The following is a 22959-nucleotide window of genomic DNA, read 5'->3' as shown; positions in this document are numbered from 1 at the left end:
CTTGAGGCTTTTCTGGATGCAGAACTCAGAGAAAACTACAACAGAGGTTCTCTTAAATGTTGGATCATCTGTGAGATCTGCTCCTCTTGAAGATTTTTCAGGTGGTCGTCCTTGATCAAATCTATTTTTTCTTAATGCAGAATGAATGCACAACCTCTTATTTCTTCTGGATACAAAAGCAAAGACTCTTCTCCAAAGTAACACATCTTTTGGGTTAAATTTTGAAGTCAAGGCATTTTAAAAATATATATGTTGAATTAATCCAGCACCATTTATAATTAAATATCTATTAGCAGCTGTTTTTTTTCTCAGTCATTAAACAATCTAGGACAACACAATGACATTCAGTATCTAGATTCTTTGTGTATTTTCAATCTGTACATGACTTTATTTTAAACTCTATTTTTTTTTCTTTTTCTTTTTTTTTTTTTTTTTTGAGATAGAGATTCTCTGTTTATCTTTGGCTGTCCTGAAACTCACTCTGCAGACCAGGCTGCCCTTGAACTCACAGATGCCTGTCTTTGCCTCACAAGTGCTGAAATTAAAGGTGTATGCCACCAAACCTATCTACTCTCATTCTTTCTTTTTTAAGGACTTTATCCCTTTTCATTTCTTTTCAGAGTCTACGTATATTTTTAAACATACTGTAAACCATTTAAAGATTTTTTTATCTGAATTAATCTTCACAGTATATCTTTTTATTCTGACCACATTAGTCTTTAATTTGCTAAGCAATATGGCTAGGATTAAAGCCATGACTCCGGTGGCTGAATCCATCCCATTCCTTAGAGTTCTGAGAGTTCAGCTTCATGGCAGAGATACTGGCAGGGGCCATGTTTTTGGTCACAATTCTGTGAAGTTTCATGGTTCCTGCCATCACCAAGAAGGATGATGTTGACTATTCATAAACAGCATTTAAGTGTTTTGTGGCATAAAGAGCTGTGATGTTTTTGTAGCTAAAGCTGAGTCAGGAAGCCTCCCTTAAATGAGACATGCTTCCTCTAGCAAACAGAGCTCACCTGAGAAAATGCTGCTATCAAGAAGCCATGATTAATTCTGTTCTTTTATGCTTAGAAGAGCTTACTGAGCTCTTTCAGGTTTTATGTGGATATAGTACCCCATATTGTCATCTGGAGCCCATGTGAATCCCAATTCCACTCCTACTGGGACCTGTCTAAAAGTCCCAAAAGGTCCGTGGCCTAGAATGTCTCCCACAGCTGCCCTCCTGACTTGTTTTCACCAACTAAGCAGTTGTTTTTTTGTCAAAGCAATGATTCGTCAATATCCCAGGCTGGCCCCTGCTTCCCCCACCCTGCTGATTTCCCTACAGTGAAGTAACTTGTACATCTTCTGGTTTGTGTTCCCTGCTCTTGTGCTCTGGGTTCCTTGATATTCTGGGAACAAAAAGACTCACTCCATGTACAGAATTGCTTCACTTTCTCTTAATTTGTGAAGCAAAGCATGTTTGTCAGTATTTAAGCAGGCTCCAACATAGGACTAAGTGGAACTATTCACACGACTACTGGTTGCTTCTTTCTACCACTGGTCATGTCTCTCTCCTATGCAGCTGCTACATGCTGGCCAATAAATACTATTACATCTACAATAATTTACTGAAATCTTATAACAGAAGTAACATTATTTGATTAATAAATAAATCAATAAATTTGAAAGTTATATAATTGCAGAAAATATTATTATCTAGGGATTTAATAATCTGTTTGATTATACTATGACTGATATTCTGCAAGCTTACATGTTTTTTCTGATACATCCATTTATTAGATATTGGGGATTAGCTTTGATTTTCATAATGTATCCTTAAGAAAATGATTTGATAACAGAGCCAAGAATGAGGCACTTTTAGAAATGATACTGTCTTTACAGACTAACAATGACCAGCTAACTGACAGAATTACTATTATCAAAAATAAAAAGTTAGCTAAAAAATTAATACCATTAAAAAGGAAAACATTAATTTGACAAACAAAATTAAATCCATGTCAAAGGGTGCTGAGAAATTATTTAAAATAATTTATACTTTTAATGAATTTTTGAATTTGATAATCAAAATCTGTTAAAATGTTATGACAGGTTAGTAAATAGAGCATATTCCAGGAAGGCAATCTTCATGCCATTGAAATAATATCCAACAATAACAAGATAGCCTTAATGGATAAATTTCATACCTTTGGGATTACATGTGCAGAATGAGGACTGGGAGTTATGTGAGTCAATGAGATCACTAGAATTATATACAGGTCAAGGAATTTGGGATTTATAAAAGACAGTGGTGAAAAGATTTTAAATGATCGAGAAAATTGTAGAAACTGATGATCAGTGAGAGAAGGTACAAGGACTGGACTTAGCCTTGCTAGTACACATCAGAGTCAAAGATGATTTACCCAGGCTTTTAGAACCCTACCCTGTAGTCACCTCTGACAAACCATCAAGTTCTAAATGCCCAATAGGGTGCTATTCTTGTCTTTAAAAGAAAATACACATGTAGTAGGGAACAGAGTACTTTGTTTGTCCCAGTCACTCAGCTAGCTTATACCTGAAATAACCACACAGAAACTGTATTCATTTAAACACTACCTGGCCAATTATCTCTAGCCTCTTATTGGCTAACTTTCACATATCAGTTTAACCCATCTCCATTAGTGGGTATCACCACTTGACTGTGGCTTACCAGCATGAATCCAACCAGCATCCATCTTGGGCAGGAGTATCATGGCATCTGCCACACTGCCCTTCTTCCCAGAATCCTGTTCTGTCTTCCCTGTCTATCTGAGTTCCACCCTATCAATTAGGACAAGGCAGTTTCTTTAATAACCAATGAAAGCAACACAAATATAGAAGGACCTACTACACCATTTCAAATTTTCTGTTCAAACAAAAAGAAAGGCTTTAACTTTAACACAGTAAAATTACATATAACAAAACAATGATCAAGCAAGAATTATAGTTACAATATTTATATCTATTTTAGCTTTTATCATAACAAAGGAAAACTATAACTATCTATCTATTCTTCAACTCTCTCAAAGACTCCAGAAGGATATAATTTTACCTAAGTAAACAGGAAGTACATTGTAAGCAACTTCCAAAACTCTAGAAATGACAGAAACATTGCTGCCTAGACAGTCACCCAAATTTCCTCTGTACCATTCGGGCATCCATCTTCAGCCTACAGGCCCATAGTATCTAGCATACATTTCCATGAAGCAGGAAATTTTAAAGATCATTCAGTCATTTTCTTCTGTAGAATGCCTCACAGACTCTTTCATGAAACAAGAACCCCGAAGGAGCCAGGCAGTGGTGGCACACGCCTTTAATCCCAGCACTCGGGAGGCAGAGGCAGGCGGATCAGTCTACAAGAGCTAGTTCCAGGACAGGAACCAAAGAAGCTACAGAGAAACCCTGTCGTGAAAAATCCCCCCCCCCCCAAAAAAAGAACCCCGAAGGATCATCTCTTCTTTAGGCAAGTTTAGCAGTCATATCTCTGTGTGTTCTTTATGTCCAGTTTATGCATCAGTCCAGAAAAGAGCAGTTTCTTGCCCAAATGGCTATTAAAGTCCATAACAAGCCTATTTGATGCCCATCTTCCTCTTGAAGTAGCTGGTGCTGCCAGGAGCACACATGTCTCATTGTCATGAAAAACAAAAGTTATTAAAACATCTTAAATGTTATATTCTGTAGTCTTCAAACTATATGAACAATGCCTATCTAACTGAAATATATCTCTATATATCTAGAAAATCTAACTAGCATGACTACAAGCTTCACTATTATTGATGATTATCAATTAACAACCTATATTTCCTCATTATACATTACATTTTTAAATGAACTACACAATCACAATACCTTAATTAAGAGCATATATATATATATATATATATATATATATATATATATATATATAACAAAATTGACCATAAATTTTTATCAATAAAGCAAAATCTATATCAATGCAAATTATTCATATCTATATCATATCCCTCTTTAAATGTAAAGGAACACTTATAAACAATATTTGGGAATATGGATGTAGTTTTTTCTCTCCAAACTTCTTCCTGCTTTATGGGGGCACTGTTAATCAGGTCTTTTATGGTATATCATGGGTATATGTTAATCTCAGTCTGCAGTTGAGTAAAGTAATTTTCTGAGGGTGTTTACAGTAACCTTTCAGGAGGGCATGGTCTATCATACATATTGGTAAAGAAGCAATCCACAGGGTCTCATCCTCTGTGAAAGCAAAAGAAGAACCTCTTTTCCAAAGCATAATATCCTTAGACACAAATTCTGAAGTCAAGATACCTGTATAATATACATGTTGGTTTAGCTTAGCAGACCATACAATGAAAAGTCTCTCTGTACTTAGCTCCTTCACAGTCAAAAAATTCAAAGAAAACACAATAACACATAGAATCCAGACTCTCTGTAAATTTTCCATTTTTATGTGGCTTTTTTTTATTTTTTTAATCTATGACTATCTGTGTTCTGTCTCTTTAAAGACTTTATCCATTTTTTAAGGCATTAACTTTATTTTATGCCTCTATATACTCTTTTTATTTTCTCTCCTAAGCCTACATACTTTATCTAACACTATGACCCATTTAAAGGTCTTTTATATCTGAATCTGTTCTATTGCATTGTCTTTAATTCTCTTCTGTCTTGAAGAGCTTTTAAAATGCTAAGCAGGTTGGTTGCAGCTGCTCTGGATGTAGGCTACACCTCTCTCCAATTTCAAAATGGTGAATGTACCATTTTTGCTAGCTCTGGGGCCACCAGGCAGGAGCCACACTCAGCACTCCAACCGGAAGAATGAGCATGCAACATATAAATGATTTTAATATGAGTTACAGCCAAATCTGCCACGCCTGAAAACATCTCTGTATATGGCGGCAGGAATCCGCCATCCTCTCCCGCCTGCCCAATTCTAATTCTGCCATCTGCCCAGGCAGAAAGAGCTGAGCCACGGGCATGATCTCAGATACTTTGTTCCTGACCCCAAGTGGGCACACAAACATCCAGGCTCACAAATGCTCCATAGCTGGAGTTTGAATTGGCAGCAGGGCCCAGGAAGCCTTGTTTTAAAATGGTGTGGCATTTTTCCTCCTGAGTAAGAAAAATCTCTCTGTGGCACACCATCAGCAAACAGCAAAAAGCTGTGTTGAACTCTATATTTGTGTATAAAATTCCTTTCCAAGCCCTCTCAGGTTTTTAAGTCAATTTAGTCAATCACATTGGGTGCCAATCTGTAGTAGAAAGCAGGATGCCTTGTTTTTCCCAGCTGCCCGGCTAGCTTATACCTGAAATAACCACACAGAAACTGTATTCATTTAAACACTACCTGGCCAATTATCTCTAGCCTCTTATTGGCTAACTCTCACATATCGGTTTAACCCATCTCCATTAGTGTGTATCACCACTTGACTGTGGTTTACCGGCATGAATCTAACCAGCATCCGTCTTGGGCAGGAGTACCATGGCATCTGCCACACTGCCCTTCTTCTCAGAATCCTGTTCTGTCTTCCCTGCCTACCTGAGTTCCACCCTATCAACTAGGCCATGGCAGTTTCTTTAATAACCAATGAAAACAATGCAAATGTAGAAGGACCTCCTCCGACTAGTCATCTTGAAAATGTCAAGAGACCCTGGATGTTTGGATAGTTAAAGAATAAAAGATAACTATCTAGAAAGGATGCCAAGCAAAGAGAATTGTGACTTATGAGGACAAGTCAGCTACATGGTGTGATGTGGGTTTCCCCTCTGTATACTATGAATACTAATGGTAAATAAAGAAACTGCCTTGGGCCTGTGCAGAAAAGAATACAGCTAGACATGGAAAACTAAGCTGAATTCTGGGATAAAGAATACAGATTTGGGAGATTTCTACATAGCTGCCAGAGGGGAAAGATGCAAGCTGCCAGCTAGAACCTTGCCAGTACACAGTGGAGATACACAGATTAGCAGAAATGGGTTACATTAAGATGTAAGAGCTAGTCAATAAGAAACTAGACATAATAGGCCAAGCAGTGATTTAATGAATACAGTTTCTGTGTGGTTATTTCAGGGCTGAGCAGCTAGGAACAAACAAGGAGCCTTCCTACTACAGAGATCCAGCTGCCTCTGCCTCCCAGGTGCTGGGATTAAAGGCATGTGCCAGCACACTTGGACTTCAACCACAAATGTCTACAAATGCTGTGACATAATACTGTTGCACCCTTTAAAGATTTGTCACATGTATTGGTTTAATAAAATACTCATTGGCTAGTAGCCAGGCAGGAAGTAGAGCAGAGAAACCAGACTAGGAGAATTCTGGGAACAAAAAAGGCTCACTATGACATAACCACCCAGACACAGAGGAAGCAAGATTAAAGTGCTGTACCGAGAAAAGGTACCAAGCCACATGACTAAAACTAGACAAGAATTGTGGGTTAATTTAAGTTGTAAGAACTAGCTAACAATAATCCTGAGATATTAGGTGAACAAGTTTATAATTAATGTAAACCTTTTTGTGTTTCTTTGGAACTGAATGGTTACAGGACCAGGCGGGATAAAAACTTACATCTACAAATGGTGCCAATGTGAGGCAACTACATTCACTTAGAACCTGAGAGAGCTTGAGAAAAAATTCTAGAAAAAATAAGACAATAGAGGTAAGCTCAAGTTCTTGATAGAAGCTTTTTCTTGGGCGGCCTCTGTTTTCTAGAGTCAAGGCAAAGTTTCTTTAACAGAGGCTTCCTGATTCAGCATTAGTAGCAAAAACTTCACTGCTCTTTTAGGAGGCTCTGGTCTTAATTGGTGTTTAAGAACAGCAGCATCAGGCTCCTTTGTGGTGTGGACCTCTGTGGACCTAAAAGCTCCACAGAGTTATAAATTAAATATGACTCCTGTCAGTACCTCCATCATGAAGCTAGACTCTCAGGAAACCAAGGAATGAAGTGGCTCTAGCCACCAAAGCTACAGCTTTAATTCTAGCTCTATCTCTTAGCAAATTAAAGACTCATGTAGTTAGAAAAAGAGAGATATACAGTAAAGACAGATTCAGATTTTTTAAAAAAAAACACTTTAAATGGTTTACAGTGTGTTTAAAAAATATACATAGCCTTGGGAGGCAAAAGAAAAAGGATAAAGAAAGTCTTTTAAAAAAAAGAAAGAGAATAGTTGGCTGTGCTGGCACTTGCCTTTAATCCCAGCACTTGGGAGGCAAAAGCTGGTGGATCTCTGTGAGCTAAAGGGAAGCCTGGTCTACAGATTGAGGTCTAGGACAGCCAGAGATACACAGAGAAAGAATAAAAAATTGTCTCAAAGAAACCAAAAATAAAAGAAATATAGTAAAAAATAAAAAAATAAACCACATAAATATGGATTATACACAGAGAGTCTTCATTATGTGTATTATCGGTTTTACTTTTTCTGGTTTTTGTTTTGTGTCACAGAGGATAGAAAGCTTTGGCCCTTACCTGTTTATATGATTTGATCAAACAAGACTCCTTAAGTGAAGGCCCAGGTGGTCCACTGATGGTTGAGATGGATCAAGCACATTAGATATCTCATGAAGTGTCTCATTCATTATATCCACTTACAGCAGGAAGCAGTCTAGATAACTATGCGCAAATTCCCAAATATTGTTTATAAATATTTGTTTTTTATTTAAAAGGGGTTGATTATAAGTGGTTAATGATCACAGTAAATCTCTTTGTAAAAATAAAGGTGGGGATATGATAAAGAAATGAATCCTTGGTATGGACTTTGGTTTATTGATATAAATTTAAGGTTAATTTTGTTATATGTATATTTCTACTCTTATTTAAGGTATTATGTTGATAAAACTTATTTTAAAATGTAATGTATAATTAAAATTATTGATTAATAGATAGTCATCAATAATAGTCAAGCTGTAGTAATATTAGTTAGGTTTTCTAAGATATACAGGGATATATTTAAGATGATAGGTATTCTTCAAAACTTTTCAAAGACCTAGAGTATATTGTATTTAAAATGTTTGAATAACGTTGACTTTTCTCAACAGTGAGACACTTTCTATTTTGGGCAGTATAAATTTCTTCAATGAGGTTGATGGGTATTGAAGAAACTTGTTCTGGAATTTGCCTTCAATGCAAAAAGGACAGTCATTTGAGCAAGAAATTGTTCTTGCCTGGACTGCTTGATAATATGCTGTATGAACTAGCATCTGGAAATTTCCATGCAAATGGATGAAACTAGAAAAAAAACTTCCTAAATGAAGTAACCCAAAACTTGAAAGACAAGCATGGTATGTACTCACTCATAAGTGACTACTAACTGTAAAGCAAAGGATAACAAACCTATAGTTCATGACACCAGAGAAGGTATACACACACACACACACACACACACACACACACACACACACACACACACAGCTGGGAAACATAACTAGACAAGATTGCCTGTCCTAATTGGAAGGTTGGGGATTGGGAAGGAGGGAGGACAGAAGGAAAGCAGAGGAGGGAGAAGGAAAGAGGGATGAGAACTTGAGAGAACAAGATGGTTGAGATGAGGAAATGGCAGAGATTGATAGCAAGTAAAGAGGTATCTTGATTGAAAGAGCCATTTTGGGGCTAGCAAAAAAATCTGGCACTAAAGAAATTCCTAGGAATTCATAAGGATTACCCATACTAAGGCCTAATAATGGAGAGGATGCCTGAACTAGCCTTACGCTGTCATCAGATTGATGAGTGTCTTAAATGTCATCATTAAACCTTTATCCAGCAACTGATGGAAGTAGATGTAGAGATCCAGAGTGGAACACTGGACTGAGTTCCCAAAGTTCAGTCAAAGACTGGGATGAGTGTGAATATGGGCAGAGAGCTCAAGACCATGGTGGGAACATACAATGAAACAGCTTACCTGAGCTAATGGGAGCCCACCAACTCCAGCCTGACAAAGAGAGAACTAGCATAGGATCAAACCAGGCCCTCTTAATGTGGGTGACAGTTGTATGACTGGGACAGACTGTGGGATCACTGTTAGCTACATCACATTTTATCAATACTGCTTGTAATGGCTTTGTGGAACCCATTTTTTTTTATAGGGATACTTTGCTCTGCCTAGATATAGTTGGGATGGCCTTGGTTAGTGTGGGACTATTCTGTATTCTGTCAATTATGTTTTAAATAAACACTGATTAACTAGTAGCCAGGTGGGAAATATACGTGTGATAACCAGACAGGAAGTAGAGGTGGAGCAAGGTGAACAGAAGAATTCTGTGAAGAGGAAAGCCCATTCCTGTCCAGTCCTGCCCAGACACAGAAGAAAAAAGATGTGACCTGCCATACTGCAAAAGGTACCGAGCCATGTGGATAACATAGATAAGAATAGTGGGCTAATATAAGTTATAAGAGTTAATAAGAAGCTTGAGCTAATGGACCAATCAGTTTATAGTTAATATAGATCTCTGTGTAATTTCTTTGGAACATAAAGACTGCCAAAACCGGGCAGGACAGAATACCTCTGACAACACTGAGGTAGTGTCTGTCTTTGAGGTTGAGGTTTGTTTCTTGTATACATCAAAATGCTGGATCCTGTTTTTATATCCATTCTCTTAGCCTGTGTCTTTTTACAGGTGAATTGAGTCGATTGGTATTAAGCAATATTAATGACCAGTGGTTGTCAATTCTGAATATTTTTCAGTAGTACTGTTTGTGTGCTTCCCTCTTTTGTAGGAGGATAGGTTTATCAGCTGCCTATGTTTTTGTGGGTGCAGTTAGCTTTCCTGGATTGGGGTTTTCCTTATAGTACTTTCTGTAAGGCTGTGTTTGTGGGTACTTATTGTTATAAAAAATCTGTTTTTGTCACGGAATATATTATTTTCTCCATCAATGGTGAATGAAAGCATTGCTGGATATAGTAGTCTGGGCTTGCATCCATGATCTCTTAGTGACTTCAGCACATATAGCCAGGACCTTCTAGCTTTCACGGTTTCCACTGAGAAGTTGGGTGTAATTCTGGTAGGTTTACCTTTCTATGTTTTTTGCCCTTTTTTTGCAGCTCTTAATATTCTATCTTTATTCTGTATGGTTTTTTTTTTTTGGTTTTTTTCGAGACAGGGTTTCTCTGTGGCTTTGGAGCCTGTCCTGGAACTACTCTTGTAGACCAGGCTGGTCTCGAACTCACAAAGATCCGCCTGCCTCTGCCTCCCGAGTGCTGGGATTAAAGACGTGCGCCACCATCGCCCGGCTTTTTCTGTATGTTTTTTGTTTTGATTATTATATGGAATGGGGATTTTTTGTTCCAGTCTATTTGGTGTTCTGTAAGCTTCTTATACATTCAAAGAGACATCATTTTTTATGTTGGGAAATTTTTCTTCTCTGCCTTTGTTGAATATAATTTCTGTGCCTTTGAGCTGAAGTTCTCCTTCTTCTATCCCTATTCTTAACTTTGGTATTTTAATGGTGATCCAGATTTCCTGGATGTTTTATGTTAAGAATTTGTTAGATTTAATGATTTCTTTAACCAATAAGTCTATTTTTTCTATAGTATCTTCACCCCCTGAGATTCTTTCTTCAATATTTTGTATTCTGTTGCTTATACTTGTCTCTGCATTTCCTGTTTGTTTACCCAGATTTTCCATATCCAGAATTCCTCAGTTTGTGTTTTTTTTATTTCCTCTATTTCAGTCTTCTAGCCTTGAAGTGTTTAACTGTTTGTTTTTTCTTGGTTTCCTTGGATTTCTTTGAGGGATTTATTAATTTCTTCCAAGTTTTTGTTTGTCTTCGTTTCTTTAAGGGAGTTTTTCATTTCCTCTTTAAAGACCCATCATTTCATAACACATTTAAAGTCATTTCTTCTTCTGAGTTAGGATGGTCAAGTCTTTCTGTTGTGTGACCACTGGGTTCTGGTATTACCATGTTGCTTTTAAGGTTGCTGGAGGAATTCTTGCATTGGCACCTACCCATCTCTTCCTTTAAATGAGTCCTTCAGTGTCTTTGCATCTATTCCAATCTTTGCAGTGGCTGTCTGAGTGTTTGGGAGTTTTTCTTGGTCTGCTCTGTATTATCAATGTCTATCTCAGAAAGCCTCTGAGGTCTCTATATCTTCTTTCATGGTCTTCTCTCCTGGTTTGCTCTCTTGCTGCTCTCTCTTAATCCCCCTCAGAGTTGTAGCAAGCTCTTGGTCCTCTCAGTATTATAGCAAACTCTCAGCTCTTAGGTAAGAAGTGGATAGTAGCTTTGGAGGGGGGGTGGTTCCAGTGGATAGGTTTGGGTTTTGGGGAAGCCTAGCCACAGAAATCTCCTTGCTGGCTGGCTAGAACAGCTGAGCAAGCTGGGGGAGGGCCCACGGTATTGTCCCACTGGCGTGGATCTAGAGAGTGAGGCATCCCAATATGTGGCTGTTCACTCACCTCTTAAGTCTCCTCAGTATTGGGTCAAGCTGTTTTTCAGAGTTCCCCTGAGGTTGCAGGAGGATAGGTGGGTGTGGGGGCAGGGTGTGGCTAGTAGGCTGGATGTGTTTGTGTTTTGGGGCAGTCTAGGAGCATGGGAATACCAGCTAGCTGGCTAGAAAAACCAAGGGAGTTGGGGGAGGGGCCTGGAGTTTTGTCCCACTAGGGAGGACCTAGAGAGTGTAGCTTCCCACTGTGTGGGTGTTCACTCACTTCTTAAGTACCCTCAGTATTAGAGCAAGCTGTGTTTTGTAGGAGGATAGGAAAGCTAAGGCATTTTTGAGATATTCAGGGTGATGTACTGTATCAGTCTTTTTCAATCCATGTCTCTCAGCAACTCTTTCACTTAATCCTCCCAATGCTGCCATCGGGTAGTTTACAGTCAGCCCACATACCTTTTATGTCCATATGAGAAAAGCAAAATATGTCACACAGTGCTTGACTGATTAGCCTCACTCTAACAAGGCCTGTGTGAGATTGCCAAAACCCACCACCCACAGCATAGCTTAGCTCATGGCAGCTGTTGGCCAGCTCCATCTTGTAGTCCATATGGAAATTTGAGCACCTCATATTGGTACACCATTTGTAGTTTCTCATTCTACCCACAGTCACTTTTAAAATAACCACTCTGAGGCTTAATAATAATTGCAAGCTGTTTGGTTTTTTAGTTCAGGCTTATTATTAACTAGCTCTTACAAATTAAATCAACCCATTTTATTTTTCCATATTTTATCATGAGTGTCCTGGTGTGTTGCCTCACATCTTACTTCCATGGGGACTGCTGGTATATCCCAGACTCCACCTTCCTTTACCTTTATCTTTACTTGGATTTCCCCTAGCACTATTATTTCTGGCTAGTAGCCTAATCAGATTCTTTATTAACCAATGGTAATAAAACATATTCACACTATACAGAAGGACATACTACATCAGGAGGTGGAAGCATCAAGACATGAGGTACAGAGGGAGGAAGTTTGGTGGTAAACATGTAGAAGAGAAACTAGGCCCTTTGCTCCTTACATACATCTCTGTTTGATTCCCAGTTGAAGTGATGCCAAAAAATTCATTCCTATGATTTACCTCCCCAAGGTGCTGCATAGACACAGCTCCAAACAGTGGGGCCAAGAGATCATGTCCTGTCCTAAGGCCTCTGAGAGAATGAACAACATAAGCCTTTCTTTCATGGAAGTGGGCTGGCCTCAGTTCAAATAATGAAACTGTAAATTTAACATTCCCATGGACCAACTGGTTTCCTCAAAGAGTTGTAAGATTGTGCCTTCCTTTATTCTGCTCTCGCATGTTGATACTCTCACTATATATAAACAAGCACACTACATTGACCTCCACTCCTCAACTTTCCTAATTTCAACCTCATTATCTTTAGGGATTAACTCACTTGCTCAACAAAAGCACAAAGCAGAGAGTGAACTGAAAGTAGGCAATGCTTTTAACTATCAACATCCAGCTCAATGATGCACTTCCTTCATTAAGGATGGTCCCATAATTATTCACAAACAGTTATTAACTGGAGTGCAGATATCTAATTCTTTGACCCTAGAATGAACATTTCTCACTCAAACTACCACAACTTTATTTTGTTTTAATTTGTACTTCCAATACTATAAATTCCAGTTTCAAAAAATAAGTCACTCTTTAAATATTTATAATTTTTTTCATCTTTTTTATTAATTTATTTATTTATAGGTGGAACATGTACACCACAGTCAAGGAGTAGATTACATAGGACAACATGCAAGACATGGTTCTCTCTTTTTACCATGTGGATTTCTGGGGTCTAACCCATCTTGTTAGGTTTGGTGGCAAACTTTTCTTTCCACTGAGCCATCTAACTGATCTCTCTTGAAATGTTTTACTCTAAGACTATTTTGAAAATCATTGTATCTAAGGACACATTTGTAAAACGAATTCTGGGTCAAAGAGGCCACCTGAATAAGAGATACTAGTCTTATGAGAACATCTGATACGGCCTCCAGCCTTTATTTATTTTATTTTCAGTAATTTGCTCAACTTTGATGTTGAACCCAGAGCCTCACATACTTGACAATCACTGTACCACTGACACACAACCTCTTCTTTATGAAGGCCTGTGAAAGTACAGGCTTCCTCAAATTCTTCCTTTTAAGAGTGAGTTTTATGACCAGCTTTGAAATGTTAGGGAAAATGTTCCAAATATCTTTGCTTCATGATTTTTAAAAGCATAATTAAAATTTTCAGTGCTCTAAGTAATCAAATGTGTGACATGTAATAAAACAAGGAAATGAAAACAACATAAGACATTTAATAAGAAATCTAATTTTAGAAGAATTATACCTAGAATAAAAAAGAGAATTAAGAACTCTTAACTAGAAAAAGAAGTATGCCAATATCTTGCATATAGAAATAATAAATTTGAACAAATGATTTCAATATAACACAACCAAGATGAAAATGTTTCACTCTAAATAAATATAACACCAAAGCATAATTCCATGAAATTGAATAGTGTTTCATCATAGCAAAGTCTTAAAGCTCTTTTCAGATATGTAAGAAAGGTGCACTTGCTCTGATTGAGTTAAAAGAGAAAATGCTGTTTGACAATGAAGGGAGCTCTAAAGATCATTATGCTGGGGTCACTATAGTCTTCCCTAGAAAAATCTTAAGTGCTACTCTAATGCTTCTGAAATATCAGTAAATATTTTTATCATAATTTAAAAAAACTTTTTGGGTCAAGGATAAGAAAATAGCTCCCTTAGTACTTCCCATAATTCAAAAGAACTAAATGCACCCTGTCCATGCACTTGTGTAGGTCAATGCAACTCTCTTTACAGCCTCGTTTTCAGTTCTCTGTTGTTCTCAAACTCAGGACTCCTGTGCACATCCATGCACTCGCTTTCCTTCTCTGTGAGCTTCATCTCTGCAAACTCAGTCTCTGAAGTGTCAGTTTCGTCAGGGGGTTGGAACTTCCTCAAAAGTATCAGAATGCAGATTGCTGGGAGGAAGCTTGATCCTCTTAGTGCTGCTGGCAACCCAAAGAAAATGCTCCTAAAGAAAACAACTAATCTGCATTAAATCTTAACACGATCAGTGAAATCTAATTTTATATACTCTTACAGATCATTTATTTTTCAAATAAAACATTAGGTGATTATTTTGTCCACATACTTAATATAAGTTACTTTACTCAGTTATTAATACTTTTTGTTTAAATGTCAAAAAAAAATAATCCAACATAAAAGTTTGAATTTATTTCTTATGTTTGGTGATGCCTAGTTTCCTTTGTCAACTTGACCGGATTTAGGATCCTTATAGAAAGACATCTCTTGATGTGCTATGAGAATGTTTTTTTAAATGTTTAGCTGAGGATGAAGTCCCTTTTACCATGGACTGGGCTTGTAGCCCTCAACACTTCCTGTCAGAGCAAATAACATGACCAGCCTCCTAGCCAAACAGTGTCTGCAACTACCTCACACTAAGTTACTATGCTTCCCCTGCCATTATTGCCTGTTTTACTTAAATATTGAGAAAATAATATCCCTGTTAGTTTAAGAGAGATCTTCTGTCTTGTTTGCTTAGAGTTTGATCATAATGAATAAAACATGAAAAAGTCACTTTTCAAAATTGCTCTCCTACTAAGTATTTGTATGTGTGTTATGCCAATAAATGGAAATTTTTGTATAACTAAAATAAGTCCAATTAGTCACTTTATATATTAATAGCTTCAAATTGTTGATTTTCATGCATAATTTTGCATGTATAAAGATCAATTTATTTTTCATTGTTTAACTATGTGTATGTGTTAGATCTCTCTGTGTGCGTTTGTCCAGGATTCCTGGATGTCTTGAAGTTGGAGTAACAGGAAGTTTTGAGCTGCATAATGTGGGTTATGGGAATTGAACTCATGTGCTGTGCAAGAACAATATGTGCTCTTAACTCCTGAGCTATGTGTTTAGTCACAAATTCTTTTCATTTGCTGAATTTGCCCAGTTTAATTAATCTTGAAGACTATGGATGTTTTCCAAAATAAATTAGGTAATTTTCCTTTTCACCATTTCTGAGAATAACTTTTATACTATCTTAAGCATCTATCTTTATAAATTTGGTAAAATATGCCTTAAGATTTCTGGACTTCATGTGTATGGAAAATGGGTATTTTTATATGTATATTTCTAAATAACTATGAAAGCATTCTTTCATGTTCTCAACATATTTGTAGGAAAATATGGTGTGATGGATAGTGTTGTCGACTTAATACAATCTAGAATCTTCTGAGAAGGAAGTTTTAGTGAAAGCCTGTATGAATTTTGTTGACCTGTGAATAGAGTCATGGAACAAGATCGTTGCTTAGACAAGATACCCAAGACCACGAAAGGATAGAAAAATTAATCTTACCTACTTCTACAATATTAAAACATAAAAATAGCATATATGGGTAGATGCCTAAGACTTCAGATATAACAATTCAGAAATATTTTTCTAAAGGGATAATAGATTTAAAAGTATCAGTTTATGTTTCTTTCACTTTTTTAAAAGACCCTAATAAAAGTCAACTTAAAGGAAGAAGGGGTCAATTTAGTTCGCAAATCTAGGTTACATGCCACTATATTGGGATACCAAGGCAAATTGAATTGTAATCCACACAGATACACTGGAAGAAGTAACTGAGATCTTACACACTCTTAGGGCAGATACACCAGTCTGGGAATGGCATATCAGCTGATCACAGCAGACATGCTTGAGGACAGGTCAGCACTTTTCTTTCCCAGATTTTCAGTATATTGCTCACCCAGACACAAATGAATGGATAGAATGGATATTATCTACACCCTTCCCCCCCCTAATTTTGGGAGCAAGAAGGATCCCAGTGCAGTGTGTAACAAGAAAAGCTTCTCTATGGGCTTTCTTAGACCTGCTGCCCTCGAGGACCAGCAAGGTAACAAACTAAGTCTGGTTAAAGATCAGCCTAGAATGACCTCTGCAAGTGAGGCAGCAATGAACCCACAACTGTTTCAATACTCAGTGGAAGGAGCCTGCATAGCACTGAGAGTGATGAGAACCATGCAGGTATTGCTTTTGGTTGAAGCCATAGCTTCAACTGGATGGACCTGGATCTCGGAGACTGGGCTCCCTAGTCTGCTACTTCTTGATGATAATGGTTTTAGTTATTTCTATATGTGACAACATCCTCCTTCTTTGTGACACTCTCAGCAAGTTTGAACCACACTCTTCTACTGAGCCACATTTTGTTCATGAGACAGCCAATCACTAAGTGCAGTGGAGCATCTCTAAGTTTTCAGACATGAGACCATCAGTCAAATTCAGGTAGCAGGTAGGTCCCTTCTCAATGTAGCCCCTGGCTAAGGGTCTTAACATGTTCTATTAAACTGCAAAGGCAGCACACAGATTTGGGGTTCTTAGCATATCAGGGTGCAAGCATGAGAGGTTTGGGACCTTCCCAGAGGCTAGAATGTCAGGATCCATGCTGCTTGAATGTGCTGGGACTGTCTTCCTAGTCCTTGCAGAAAGGAAGAGTTCTCCTCTTTGTCCATAGGTATGGAGTGGTAGGAGCTGAGAGATTTGTTCCCACCTACTGTGCCATTGTCTGTGGTCTCTGAATCTTGCTCTCCTGTTTATCACTGTTGTTTTGCCATGCTGGCTCAGCTCAAGATACAGCTCTCCCTCTACTGCTTCAGAGTGTCCACATAGACACCCTGTTCCCTTCTGAAAGTATTTGGAAGGATTAGGTTAAGAAGCCCACTCACATTTTTATGTATCAACTACCTTAGGAATAATTGAAATATATCAAAATACATAAATAAGAAAGATATACCATTCACGTGTATTCTAAAAATGAAACAAGTATCATTTTACCACTCAAAATGTTACATATGAATAGGAACTTTTTTGTACTAAACTCATATGTCACAAAAATTATTATTACCTGAAGTTATTTATATCATACATCCTGCAAGCCCCTGGCTTCCCACATTTCTGATTTCCCCAGTGTAAACAGGTTCTGTCTATTAAGGCACCAAAGTAAATAGGTCCTGGAATGCCCGCTGCAAATAATGAGAAAGAAAAACAGCCCATTGAAAAGAAGAAAGCAAAAAGAAATATGTTATTTGGAAGTATTTCTGTTTCCCTATTTAAAAAAAATATAAAAATAATGAATAAAGGTTTCTATGCTTACTTTTAAGAATTATCAGTTAATTAAAAATTTGTAGATCAAAACAAATTAAAATTATGTATAAAATGCCAAAGAAGTATGCAATGAATTCATGATTATGAACCTCATTTATTTTCTGAAATGTCTTGTTCAGTCTTCTGTACATCTAACAAACAAAACTGTTTTCTTCTTATATTATTATTGAATTTGCTAAAAGATGAAAAGTGTAATTAAGGTCAGATAAGTTACTTAAAGACACAAAGGGAAACATTTTTCATCTCTGAAGATACTTCATTCTCAGACTAATTAACAGCAGCCATTTCTAACCACAAGGGCTTTAAAATGAAATTCAGAGTAACATGGGCAGAGCATACCTAGGTTAAACATGCCATGAGGTCATTGGAGCTCCCTAAATGTGGAAAGCTGGGATGGTACATATCCAGACACAAATTACATTTTCTCTGTTTTTTTGTCATTCATTGCCCCATCCCTGTGTCTGACCATATATCCATGCATCTATCACATGAAGGCTTTGTGGATGTATTGAGTTAACAGGATGCTATCCTCCACGCACCCAAACACAGCATCTTGGGCTGCAACAGAGAATTTTATTCTATGCTGTCACCAACTTACTGGACATCCCCCTAGATATGTTTGAGAAGCTCCTTATTCATCAATGCTGATATTCTCCAACTATAAACATCACTAACAGTCATCATGTTGAAACTTGGTACTTGGATGTCCTAAATCTCTGTTACCTTCATGGTGATTCTTGCTTGATTCTAAATTAAAGCCTTTTATTCCCTTTAGGGTGAGTGTTCTCTTTTGACTTAACAATATATTTGCTGTCTTTTTTCTTCAGAAAATTTCATTAGTTTACTAAGCATTTGATATTGTTCTGATATGTTTAGAAAATTCTTCATACCAAATACTCTTGTGAAAAATGCATGTAATCCAACTCCAAGAGACTTCTCTTCAGACTTGATACACCTGAAAAGCAATACTCACATAAATAAACATATATCATGCAAACAAATATCTGTCCTAGCATCCTCCCAATGACAATCTTAGTTAATGAACCTAATGGTTAAGCTTTTAAGCATGAAGGGAAAACAATGCAACTCTCTCTTTGCTAAACATACACAAAGGGAGGAGAGTAATGACTCTGATAGCTCTCCTGTGACATTCACATATCTTATTGAGGGTGAAACCCTTTAACAGTTGGACACTGACTGTTAACCTAGAAAACCTAGGTTATCATGGTGACTAGCATGCAGTACCCTTATCCCCAAAACAATAGACCCAAACCTTTGAAACCACAAAACAAATAAATTTTTATTCTCTTAAGTTGTTTGGCAGCATTTTGTCCTGATGATAAAAAAAATCTAACACATGTCATATAAAAATTCAAGATATAGTAAAAGCAATCCCACAGATAAACGGAGAAAGACTGCATCATGTAGGCTATGACATTAAGATAAGGCTTTTGTTATATGGAGGTAAATGTATTAGATATTTGTCTTTCCTGTATCATCCACAAAATTAGATAAGATGTTTTTGAGAATTACATACAAAGAGGAGGCTTATAAAGCAGTCAGGATAAAATCTGAAAAATATTCTTACAAATTATGAACACAGAAGTCCTTTTAAAATGCTGTCTTTCCTCTGGAGCTGCTAACTTTTTTTCCGATTATGCATAACTCACTTGCTATCTATGCATAATCGGAAAAAAAATCGAACCCGGTCCCTCGGGAACAGTGATCAGCGCTCTTAGCCTCTGCACCACCTACTAACTCATACGTGGATTCTAGCCATAAATAAAGGACATTGAGCCTATAATCCATGATCCTAGAGAAGCTAAATAAGAAGGTGAACCCACAGAAAAACATATAGTTATCCTTCTGGATATTGGAAGAAGACAAGATCGCCAGAACCTTCATCTGGCAATGGATGAAGCTAGAGAAAGAGACCCACATTGGAGCACTGGACTGGGTTCCCAAGGTCCAAGTGAGGAGCAGAAGGAGGGAGGATATGAGTAAGGAAGTCAGGACTGCGAGGGGTACATCCACCCACTGAGACAGTGGGGCTGACCTAATGGGAGCTCACCAAAGCAAGCTGGACTAGGACTGATGGAGCACGTGATCAAACAGGACTCTCTGAACGTGGAGGACAAGGAGGGCTGACTGAGAAGCCAAGGACAATGGCACTGGGTATTGATCCTACTGCATATTCTGGCTTTGTGGGAGCCTAGTCTGTCTGGATTCTCACCTTCCTAGACCTGGATGCAGGGGGGAGGACCTTGGACTTCCCACAGGGCAGGGAACCCTGAGCTCTTTGGACTCGAGAGGGAGAGGGAGGGGGATAGGGGAGGGGGAGGGAAATGGGAGGAGGTAGAAATTTTTAAGTAAAAATAAATTTTAAAAAGTAATAAAATAAGATGCTATCTTTCCTCATCAAATACACCCCTGTGTATGAAAAGCATAAGAAATACAGCTGCTGGGATTTCATTTTGGACTTGATTTCATGGAAGAATTCGAGAAATAATAACAGAAGAGTAACATTAGTGTGAAAACATTGGTACTATGCCATCTATTATTTACATTGCAAAATAGAGCAAAGAAGTATGCAAGTTTTTATTTTAGTAGACCTTAACCCTGTTACATCAAGAAGCCACACATTAGGGTGTACAAGATTGCTGAGTGGGTTCCATTAATATTTTAAAACCGAGTTCAATAATGGGAATCGACATAGTGGCAAGAGAACCAACTCCTGCAAGTTGTCTCTCATTTCAACATGCATGCCATAACATGCAAACACACACATGTACAAATACATACATACACACATGCAAAGAGAGAGAGAGACTAAAAATGTTTTTAACAATCACACATCAAAACATCAATGGGAGCTAGGCATTGGTGGCCCATGCCTTAATCCCAGCAGATCTTTATTAGTTCAATGCCAGTCTGGTCGCAAGAGATAGTTCCAGGACAGGCTCCAAAACTACAGAGAAACCCTGTCTCAAAAACCAAAACACACACACACACACATACACACACACACACACACACACACACACACACACATCAACGGGCCACAGTTTTTCATCCACTTGAAGAGTAAACTTCAGAAATGAGGGATATTGAAAAAGTGAGTGGGACGTGGGAGTGTCATATATCAATCTGTTGATTTCATTGGTTAAGCAATAAAGAAACTGCTTTGGCCCTGATAGGTTAAAACATAGGTGGGAGGAGTAAACAGAACAGAATGCTGGGAGAAAGAAGCTGAGTCAGGAGTCGCCATGATTCTCCCACTCCAGGCAGACGCAGGTTAAGATCATTCCTGGTAAGCAAGCTCGTGGGCTACAGCAGATTATTAGAAATGGGCTAGTCCAGGTGTGAGAGTTAGCCTAGAAGAGGCGAGATAGAAATGGCCAAGCGGTGTTTAAAAGAATACAGTTTTCATGTAATTATTTCGGGTAAAGCTATCTGTGGGGGCAGCCGGGTGCCGGGGATGCAGCCCGCCACTCCATCTACAACAGAAGTGGGAACAGGGAGTGTGTTTAGGGGATCCAACAGAATAGTTCAACTGCTCATATTCCCTTTACCTAGGACCATCCTCCTCAATGAGAAGTATTTATCCTTATCAACTGAGCATGCTGCTTTGGAACAGAGGCACCTGGAGTATTGAGGAAGAAAGGAGAAACTGTGTAGCCACATCAGCTGAATCAGCCTGAAACATGATGGGGTGACAGATACCACAGCCAAATCTCACTCACTAGCAAAAATAAGTCTGCAGAACTAGTAGTATTTGGTGTGTTTATCTGTCTATGAATTAAAACAAGGCATATACAACATCTCCACTTGTGTGAATATAAAAATATCAATCTTACCATGGAAAATGAATACATAAGAATATATATATATATATATATATATATATATATATATATATATATATATATTAGGATATATCCTAATACAGTGAGCGCTATGGTGGGTAGAAGTAGACGGAAAGAAGAACCAAGATCAAGGAATGGAAAGTTAGGCAAGAGGGGGAAGGGAGAAAATCAGGGAAGAGGAAAAAAGAGAAGAGCAGAGGAGAGGAGAAGAGAGGAAAGTGGAGGGGAAAAGGAGCAGAAAAGAGGGGAGAAGTAGAGAGGAGAGAAGAGGAATGAAGAGAAGAGGATATAAGAGAAAAGAAGAGAAGAGGAGGAAAAGAGAGGCGAGAAAAGGAAAGAAAAGGAGAGGAGAAGAGAGAAGAGGCATCATGAGAGAAGAGGAATGAGGTGATATAAAAGTAATGGGAAAGGGATTTGGAAAGGAGGAGGAGAAGGGGAGGGGATGAAAAGGGAATGTGGACAAGGAAACAGAAAAGTACAGTTGCCCATAAGGGAAAATTGAGAACATTGGTCCATTCTATTGGGATAAAATATTTTGAATGGCACATAATTAAGATCTTTGCTTCTGAATTCCATTGAGACAAGAAAAGGTTTGAACAGTCTCCTCATTACTGGTGTCTGTTAAGTTTGCTAGACTAGAAAGAACATATGGAAAAAGAAAATAACTTGAAACGTGACCCTGCAACTTTCTCACATTATATTAGAGATTAGAGTATCTAGTTTTACCTTCTCATTAGAAAGTATCTACTACTGCATTCATATGCCTCTTGGTCAGATAATATTATTGAATTTAGATAAAGACAGATTGAGCTCAGGATGTCACGGGAGTCTGGTCACTTTTACACATAGAGTTTCACATTTTGCCAGTCACTTAGCTGAGCATAGGAAATGACTGTATGCAAATACTATCTCCCTCCAAAACAAGATGTCCCTTAATTTAGATGTAAAACATAAAGGAAGAAAATACAAAAGGACCAGAAGAAAAAATTCCAACAAACTTTACATTATTCTTAAATGTAGCAATGCTATTTTTGTATTAAGAGTCTTGATAAAGATAACTCAGAACATTTGAGGTTCTGGGAACCATTATTCCAAGGGTCTTTCTTTGGAAAACAAATTTTAATAAATTACCAAAAAATCTATATGGCATTGGTAGGGTATTCTTTGTGTAAAGGTTCTTGCCACAAAGGCTAGATGACCTAACTTCAACAACCAGAACACAGAGACATATGTAAGAAAAGAAAAATATAAAAGGCCAATTCAGTGACATGCATCTGTAAACTCAGCATTCCTATAGTGAAATAGGTGAAAACAGAATTATTTAGGACTTGAAGGCCAGTTAGGCTACAGTACTTAGCCAGCATGGCAGCAGAAATAAAAGAGACCCTTACTCTGAAGCAAAATAAATGGAGAGAGCTGATTCCCAACGTTGTCTTTTGATCTTACCCTACTCTCAGT

The 22959-nt window shown here is 37.8% G+C and overlaps 2 protein-coding genes across 3 annotated transcripts in view; one reads left to right on the top strand and one right to left on the bottom strand.

Moving 5' to 3' along the window:
• The window catches only part of Slco1b3 (solute carrier organic anion transporter family member 1B3), a 1042880-nt gene that overhangs the window by 150696 nt on the left and 869225 nt on the right, over positions 1-22959 (top strand). The gene's annotated exons all lie outside the window — the stretch shown is intronic.
• LOC142855849 (solute carrier organic anion transporter family member 1A5-like) overlaps positions 13717-22959 on the bottom strand; it is a 76156-nt gene continuing 66913 nt past the window's right edge. The window contains exons 14-16 of one of the 2 annotated variants that reach the window (XM_075982374.1): positions 18526-18590; positions 17376-17493; positions 13717-14479 (exon numbers count right to left, since the gene is read on the bottom strand). In XM_075982374.1, coding sequence (XP_075838489.1) covers positions 14260-14479; positions 17376-17493; positions 18526-18590 — 403 coding nt within the window. In that variant the 3' untranslated portion in view covers positions 13717-14259. The remainder of the gene's footprint in view (positions 14480-17375; positions 17494-18525; positions 18591-22959) is intronic. The other variant, XM_075982375.1, reaches the window with a different exon arrangement.

This window comes from Microtus pennsylvanicus, chromosome 8, assembly GCF_037038515.1.
Source record: "Microtus pennsylvanicus isolate mMicPen1 chromosome 8, mMicPen1.hap1, whole genome shotgun sequence".
NCBI classification, from domain to species: Eukaryota; Metazoa; Chordata; class Mammalia; order Rodentia; family Cricetidae; genus Microtus; species Microtus pennsylvanicus.
This window is presented reverse-complemented; position numbering and strand designations above follow the sequence as displayed.